At 37.4% G+C, this 9,016-nt stretch overlaps 1 protein-coding gene across 1 annotated transcript; it reads right to left on the bottom strand.

Moving 5' to 3' along the window:
• Positions 1 to 3,915: 3,915 nt before the first annotated feature.
• LOC140889145 (uncharacterized) lies at positions 3,916 to 5,116 on the bottom strand. The gene is made up of 4 exons (XM_073296852.1): positions 5,088 to 5,116; positions 4,826 to 4,919; positions 4,338 to 4,608; positions 3,916 to 4,238 (listed from the first exon to the last, which is right to left on the bottom strand). Exons 1-4 carry the CDS (start codon positions 5,114 to 5,116, stop codon positions 3,916 to 3,918), a joined length of 717 nt encoding a protein of 238 aa, XP_073152953.1.
• Positions 5,117 to 9,016: the final 3,900 nt, after the last annotated feature.

Here is a 9,016-nt window from a genome sequence, read left to right as displayed (position 1 = left end):
GTTCACACAAAAGCAGTGAATAAAACTCCATACGTGTTATGGAATGGCAAAGCTCTTAAGTATTTGTACTTGAGGATTTGGGGATGTCCTGCTTACGTGAAGCAGACAGTGAGAGATAAGTTGGATAGTCGATCCACCTTATGTTATTTTGTAGGATATTCGAAGAATTCAATCGGATATTATTTTTATCATCCTACTGAAACAAAAGTGTTTGTTTCGAGGAATGCCACCTTCATGGAGAAGGAGTTTTTATTAGATAAGAAAGGAGAGATGATGGAACTCGAAGAAATTCGAGAAGAACCTGAGATACAAAATAACGATCCCACTCCTCAAGAACCTTTAGTGGACATGCCTAAATCTAGGAAATCCGAGAGGACTTCTAGACCTCCTATTCGATATGGTCTTATTCTTGAAGGGGATCAAAGTGAACCCAACATTGGATGTGATCCAAGAAACTTCAAGGAAGCAATTTCTGATGCGGATTCGAATTTATGGCTTGATGCTATGCAGTCGGAAATAGATTCGATGCATGCAAACCAAGTTTGGTCTTTAGTAGATCCTCCCGATAGAATTGTTCCAATAGGGTGTAAATGGATCTACAAGATAAAACTTGGGCCTGATGGCAAGGTACTAACCTAAAAGGCACGATTGGTAGCAAAAGGTTATACTCAAAGACAAGGAGTTGACTATGATGAAACCTTTTCACCAGTCGCAATGTTCAAGTCCATAAGAATCCTTATTGCCATAGCAGCATGGTATGACTACGAGATATGGCAAATGGATGTGAAGACTGCATTTCTTAATGGAAACATTAAGGAAGAAATCTATATGATGCAGCCCGAGGGATTCACATCCATGGGAAGCGAGCATAAGGTATGAAAGCTTCAGAGATCAATTTATGGTCTCAAACAAGCATCAAGAAGTTGGAACCAGAAATTTGATGAAACAATAAAGGACTTTGGTTTCATCAAAAATCCGGAGGAACCGTGCGTGTACAAGAAAGTAGTTAAGGATGCGGTGACATTATTAGTGCTTTATGTTGATGATATCCTACTCATTGGGAATGACATAGGGATGTTGCAGTCAACAAAGATATGGTTATCAGGTATATTCTCGATGAAGAATTTGGGTGAGGCCTCCTATATTCTAGGGATACATATCTATAGAGATAGATCTAAGAAAATGATAGGACTCACTCAAGCAACCTACATCAACACCATATTGAAAAGGTTTTCTATGGATGAGTCAAAGAGAGGACATTTACCTATGTGTCATGGAGTTTCTCTATCCAAGTCTATGTTTCTCAAGACTGACGAAGAGATAGAGAAAATGACACATATACCATATGCGTCAGCCATAGGTAGTATTATGTATGGGATGATATCTACCAGACCGCATGTAGCCTTTGCTCTGAGTGTCACGAGCAGATATCAGGCCAACCCCGGTCAAATGAATTGGAAAGCCGTGAAGGATATTCTTAAGTACTTGAGAAGGAACTAAGAATATATTCATGGTTTATGGAGGAAGAGAATTGAAATTGGAAGGCTATACCGACTCTAGCTTCCAAAGCGACGTGGATGACTCGAAGTCAACCTCTGGATTTGTATTCATGCTCAATGGCGGTGCTGTCTCTTGGAAGAGTTTCAAGCAGGACACCACAGCGGATTCCACCACTGAGGCAGAATACATTGCAGCATCAGTTGCTGCTAAAGAGGCCGTTTGGATGAGGAATTTCGTCCAAGAGTTGGGCATAATTCCTGAAGATGTTGGTCCAGTTCCGGTGTACTGCGACAACACTGATGCCGTTGCTCAGGCAAAGAAACCAAGGTCTCATCAAAGATCCAAACACGTACTGAGGAAATACCACATCATTCAGGAGATTGTGGAAAGAGGAGACATCACTATCGAGAGAGTGGCCTCTACAGACAATATCGCTGATCCACTTACTAAGCCCTTGCCAGGACCATTTTTTGACAAACATCGCGAAGCAATGAGATTGCGTAGTATGATTAGTTGGCTTTAGGGCAAGTGGGAGATTGAAAGAGTGGGTGCCCGTTTAGCCAACTTGTGGCTAAGGGCTTTTATGATTCTATGTATAAACAATCTTTATTTAATATAATTTACATTCATTAATGGCATTTTCTTTGTCTTTCTTCATATTGTTATATTGTGATATACTATTGTTGTTTTGATAAAGACCTTGAATATACTATAGTGTAAGTAAGATGAGATAGTGAATAAAGAGAGATCATTATTATGAAACACATCTTATAGTCACTGTATATTCTAAACAGTTCCTAGTCAATTGAGCCGTCCGCTAATAAGGATAAGGATCGCTCGAGATTGAGACTAGCATTTGTGATGCCAAGTACCACGTTTCTTTGGTAATGGACATGAAGATGTTCAAAGCATGCAAATGGATATTCATATGATGAATGATCGAACTACCCTATTCGGACTTTTCAAGTGGTTATTATTATTTGAGTGGATAAGTCCGCGGTTTTGGTTGTACACCATTAGTCCTTACTACTTGAAACATCATTGAGACTCTATATGCTAGTACTGTACTTTGACTCGTTTACTGACTCTATTGGGGTCATCAGGTGTCGGGATTGGGTACAGTTATGACACATATAGGAGTCGATGCTTTGTTGTCAAGGATTCACCACATACTTGCGAGTGTGGATATCCTATGCGATTTGAGGAGATATTAGTGTGACGAATCTCTGGCCAGAGTACATGATGTGTTTTAGGTTACTCGGTTTTCCTAATAACACATGCGATGTCACTATTTGATCTCCAAGATGTAATGCATAGTTATCGAATCTCGAACGACTCTCGATGCACCAATGGTTGTTGATTCGATCGGGATATATGGATGAAGGTACCGTACTGTACACTAACCAAATTCTACTGGTTCTTGCAGGAACTATCAGTGACACCTAGGGAATCATGGGGCGATGTTGCTAGGCGCTCTTACCATGATTCGATGGGTAAGTCAGAAATTGTTGTTCCGAGTCACAAGGAGTTATGAGCCCACGGCTAGCTGTATCCCTGAACCATTGAGGGTCACACAAGTAATGGATTACTAAACCCCGTTGAGATAGTTAAATTTAAAGAGTTAAATTTAATGAAAGAGAAGTTGGACTTCTTAACTAAAAAGGGAGTGGTATTTCCTAAAATGACATAGGGATGGGCATTTTTGGAAATCACTGAATTCGGATTCAGAAAAATTATCTTGAATTTAAAAGATGCAAAAATGGTTTCTGTGTACATTGGTAAAATCAGTTTATCAATCGGAGTCACGATGAATTTTATATTAATTTCTATAATAACAGGCTTGGCTTTTTGGGCTTAAGTTATGGATTGTGGGCCCTAAGGAGTTAGTGTCCTAATACAATTATAACTTAATCTAGTCTAGAAATTATCTATAAATACATGTGTAGTGTTCGAAAATTACATAGCATTCACTCTTGCAATTTTCGAAAATACTGCATAATATTTCAAGGGGAATTTTCGAATTCCTCTGCTCCTTTTTGAGATAATTCAGTCTGTAATTTTTGTGAAAAATTACATTCTGAATTGACAGATCAAATCTGTTTATTCTCTTCGATAAACATCTAATTGATTTCTAGTGCAATCAATCAGAGGGTTTTAGTTTTCTATTCGTGGACTTAATTCCGGAGGTTGATCGTGATAGTTATCGGTTCCTGGGATTTACAAGAAGAGCAAATTAAATTCTGTTGGAGTCCATAATCAAGCCTTAGCTTGAAGAGGTAAAATATTTAACTGCGTTTATTATTTTACTTGCAACAATTTTAATCGTTAGGATTTGATACCCACGATATGGAATCGTTCCATATCAAAAAATAAAATTTTTAAACTTCCGCTGCTCCGGGTATCACATCCGTGTGATCAGAGAACGCGTGTTCCAACAGAAGGTCCTGACCAACGTGATTGCAACTTACCTGGCATCACCTTAAATCGGGAATTATAGAGTAATACCTCTTGTCCCACCTCAAATTCTTGATTCACGATGTTCTGATTATCATGCCAACGTTTGGTCTTTTCCTTGTAAATCTTGGCATTTTCATATGCATCGAGTCGAAACTCATCCAATTCATTCAACTGCAGCAACCGCTCTTCACTTGTGGCTTTGACATCAAAATTTAAAAATTTAGTAGCCCAATAATCCTTATGTTCGAGTTCAACTGACAAGTGACACGAATTTCCATACACTAATCGAAATGGAGACATTCCAATTGGAGTTTTAAAAGTAGTGCGATAAGCTCACATTGCATCGTCGAGTTTACTTGACCATTCTTTCCTTCAAGTACCAACGGTCTTCTCCAAAATGCGTTTAATTTCTTTGTTCGACACCTCGACTTGGACACTAGTTTGAGGATGATAAGGTGTTTCCACCTTATGCCGGACCACATACTTGGCCAAAAGACCTTCAAATTTACGGTTACAAAAATGAGTACCCCTATCACTAATAATGGCTCTAGGTGTGCCAAAATATGAAAAAATATTTTTCTTAAGAAATTGAACAAAAACCATAGAATCATTACTTTTGCAAGCAATTGCTTCCATCCATTTAGACACAATCTAGTGCAACCAGAATATACTTGTTACCAAAAGAAACCAAAAACGGACCCATGAAATCCATACCCCACACATCAAAAAGTTCATACACCAAGATATTATTAAGGGGAATCTTATGTCTCCTAGAAATATTACCAGTACGCTAACACTCATCACACTTAGTCACAAACTCATGAGCATCCCTAAAAAAATTGAGCCAATAAAAACAAGATTGGACGACCTTAGATGCAGTTCTGATCGCACCAAAATGACTTCCTGTAGGACCCTTATGACAATGAAATAGTATCTTATTTACCTCTTCCATGGGAACATACCTACAAATTATACCATATGCGCATATTCTAAACAAGTATGGATCTTCCCACAAATAGTATCTCAAGACAGAAAAGAATTTCTTTTTTTTGCTGATAATTAAAATGCGGAGGTAGAAACTTACTTGATATGTAGTTAACAATATCAGCATACCATGGTAAATTGTTCACCTCAAAGGGCTGTTCATCGGAAAATTCATAACGAATATTGATGATACTCTAATTTGGATTTCCCAAGCGTGAAAGATTGTCTGCCACTTGGTTCTCCGTGCCCTTACTATCAATGATCTCCATGTTGAATTCCAGCAAGAGAAGAATCCAAAAAATTAATTTTGGCATTGAATCTTTCTTATCCATCAAGTATTTCAGGGCCAAATGGTCAGTGTGCATGATCACTTTGTTCCCATTCAAGTATGATCTGAATTTATCCAAGGCAAAAACCACCGCAATTAGCACTTTTTCTGTTGTAGCATAATTCAATTGGTCAGTTGATAGCGTCATACTAGCATTATAGATGACATGAATGGTTTTTTCTCTCTTTTGCCCCAAGACTGCTCCTAGAGCTGTATCACTTGCGTCACACATCACCTCAAAAGGTGATCCCAAATTAGGTGCTACAATCACCAGTGCACTGATTAACTTTTTCATTATAATCTGAAGGGCCTGCACACACTCAGCAAAAAATCAAACGATACCTCTTTTATCAACAAATTAGCCAATGACTTTGTGATGCTAGAAAAATCCTTAATGAACCGTCTATAGAACCCTGCATGCCCTAAAAAAACTACGCACACCTTTTATATTTGATGGGGTAGGAAGTTTCTCAATTACTTCAATTTTTGTTTTATCAAACTTCAATCAATTTTTCAGAAATTTTATGCCCCAAAACAATTCCCTCTCTCACAATAAAAGGACATTTTTCCCAGTTTAAAACTAAATTCGACTCTTCACATCTTCCTAACAACTTAGATAGATTCAACAAGAAAGAATCAGAAGAATTGCCAAAAATTGAAAAATCATCCATGAATATCTCAATAAAATCGTCAATCATGTCATGAAAATGTCCATCATGCAGCTTTGGAAACTAGTCGGTGCGTTACAAAGACCGAATGACATTCATTTATATGCAAAATTCCCATATGAACATGTAAAAGTGGTTTTCTCTTGATCTTCAGGAGCAATGGTAATTTGCATATAACCTGAATAGCCATCCAAGAAACAATAAAAAGGATGACCGGCTAGTCATTCCAACATTTGATCAATGAAGGGTAGGGGAAAATGATCTTTACGAGAGACATCATTAAGTTTTCTATAGTCAATGACAACACACCAACCCGTAACAGTTCTAGTTGAAATGAACTCATTATTCTCATTTTTCACAACAGTAATCCCAACTTTTTTCAGAACAACTTGTATTGGACTCACCCATTTACTTTCAGAGATTAGGTAGATAATACCTGCATCTAGAAGCTTAATTACCTCCTTCTTCACCACTTCTTGCATGGTGGGATTGAGGAGCCTTTGAGGTTGGGTAGATGTTTTGTTATCGTTTTTCATTAGAATCTTATGCATACATATGGAAGAGCTTAACCCTTTTATATCCGCTATACTCCACCCAATGTATTTGACATTATCTCTTAAAACTCGAGTCAACATTTTTTCCTCATATCCTATCAAAGTAGAAGAAATAATTACTGGCAATTTATCATTATCAAGAAAAAATAAATATTTCAGATGTGAAGGGAGAGGTTTCATTTCAATGATTAGGGTTTCTTCAATTGACTTCTTCAATGATCTTGGAATATGTCCAAGCTCTCCAATCCTTGAATTTACCATTCTTGAGAGTGGTTTTCCGGCTTCCAAGTATTGAACATATTCTTCAATCTCCTCTTTACCAAAATATTTTGGAGATGAATGTGTCAAACAAAGTCTAAAGAATCCTTACAGATAATTTCCCGCACATCACACTCAACAAACCCATCAGTAGTAGCAATTCGTAAACAATTAGAAACATTGAATGGATATTTCATAGATTGAAATACATTAAACACCACACTTTCATCATTCAATCTCAACACCAACTCACCTTTTTGTACGTCAATCAAATACTTCCCAGTGGCTAAAAATGGTCTGCCTAAGATAAAAGGAATCTCACAATCCTCTTCCATGTCTAACACAACAAAGTACACTGGGAAAATAAATTTATCAACCTTCACCAAGAAATCCTCTACAAGGGAAATTGTAGTTATTTTCACATCACCAATTCTTAACTTCTCAAAACATGAATATGACATCAGATTTATGCTTGCACCAAGATCACATAAAGCTACCTTTGCTAAAAAATTAATTTTCTATGGTACAAGGAATAGAGAAGCTACTAGAATCTTTAAGCTTCAGAGGTAATTTATTTTGTAAAATTGCAAAACATTCCTCCAAAATCTTAACTATCTCAAAGTACACCAATTTCCTCTTGTTTGATAAAATTTCTTTTAAAAATTATGCATATGAGGGCGTTTGAGCTAAAGCTTCAGCAAACAGGATATTTATGTGCAGCTTCTTAAAAATCTCAAGAAAATTTGAAAATTGATTATCGACTTGCAGTTGCTTTGTTCTTTGGAGAAAAGGGGGAGAATTTATATCAATATCAACATTAGAGTTTAGAGACTTACATTTTTCCCTCAAGTCCTTGCCTCTCTGCATGTTTATTTTTTTCTCCTTGTCAGCTTTTTTGACATCAACGCCCTCTTTCTTCACTTGTTCAGCTATTATTAATTCATTGACTCCCTCCGGATTCTTTTTTGTGTCACTAGGTAGTGAGCCTGTAGCCCGAGAATATAACTGGTTTGCCAACTGTCCCAACTGAGTTTCCACTCTTTGCGTCATAGCATCATGATTCTGCCATCTCATCTCATTTCCAGTTATCTATTTTGCAAACATATCTTCCAGACTTAAAATATTCTTAGATGGTTTGGAACCTGGTGGCATAAAAGGTCCAACACCTTGTGGAGGTTTAACTGCTTGTTGAGGGGACCTTTGCTGTGCAGGATGTTGAGGAGGATTGAAATATTATGGTTCAACCAAATTTTCGGCTTGTTTCCACCCAAATTTTGGGTGATTTCTCCAACTCAGATTAAATGAGAAACTGAATGGATTAAACGGCTATCGCCCTTTGTTCCTCATATAATTCACCGAATCTCCTAAAAAAACTGGCATCTCTTCAAAAAATGCATCTGGCACGAATGGAATATTACTTGGTGATTCTCCAATTACCTCAGTGTTTTCTTGGATTTGAAATTGATTCACCTGTTTTAATGGTGCCGATTTATTAACTTGTAGTTGAGATACTTGATGAGTCAGTCCATCAAGTTTTGCAGTAATTGCTGTCAGAGCATCCATCTCAAGAAATTCGACTTTCTTTTTTTTATTGCTTTCTTGCCAACCCACATTACTTTCAGCCATGTTTGATATGATTTCAAGTGCTGCTGTTGGAGTTTTTCTATATAGCATTCCATTGGCAGTTGCATCAAGCATAGTGCTCACGGATAAATCAACCCCATAGTATAAAGTCTATACTTGTTGGCCTACTGAGAGTCCATGCATAGGGCATACTCTCAACATCTTTTTGAACCTTTCCCATGCTGAATTTAGTGATTCCCCATCCTTCTTCCTAAAATATATGATTTCATTCCACAATTGTGTAACTTTAGTAGGTGGGAAATATCTGTTCTTGAAAACTTCAATCAGACCATCCCATGTAGTAATAGATATATCTGGTAAATCTAGAAGCCACTGTATCGCTTCACATTGTAGAGAAAAATGAAATAGCCTCAGTCGAATAGCATCAGTATTCACTCCATTGAATTTGAAGGTGTCACATATTGAAAAGAATTGCTCCAGATGAACATTTGGATCCTCAGAAGGCGCCCTTCCAAATCTGACTTGCATTTGAATCATCTGAATGATAGATGGTTTAAGCTCAAAAGTATTCTCTTGAACTGCAGGGCGAATAATGCTGGATCCATTCCTTCATCAAAGTGAGGATATTCTCATCTTCGGCCATATCTCCAAACTCTTCCTCAGATTCGAAATCAAGGGTCAAG

The sequence above is a fragment of the Henckelia pumila genome, chromosome 3, assembly GCF_033568475.1.
Source record: "Henckelia pumila isolate YLH828 chromosome 3, ASM3356847v2, whole genome shotgun sequence".
Classification (NCBI taxonomy): Eukaryota; Viridiplantae; Streptophyta; class Magnoliopsida; order Lamiales; family Gesneriaceae; genus Henckelia; species Henckelia pumila.
Note: the sequence above shows the minus strand (reverse complement) of the source record. Positions and strands in the feature narration are given on the sequence as shown.

Bases quoted from the DNA above. Each gene is read 5' to 3' on its own strand.
- LOC140889145 (XM_073296852.1), bottom strand. From the start codon at position 5,116: ATGAATTTTCCGATGAACAGCCCTTTGAG. The intron at 4,920-5,087 runs GTGAACAATTTA...TATAATTTGTAG, and splicing joins CCGATGAACAGCCCTTTGAG to GTATGTTCCCATGGAAGAGG. The intron at 4,609-4,825 runs GTCGTCCAATCT...TGGTTGCACTAG, and splicing joins CGATCAGAACTGCATCTAAG to ATTGTGTCTAAATGGATGGA.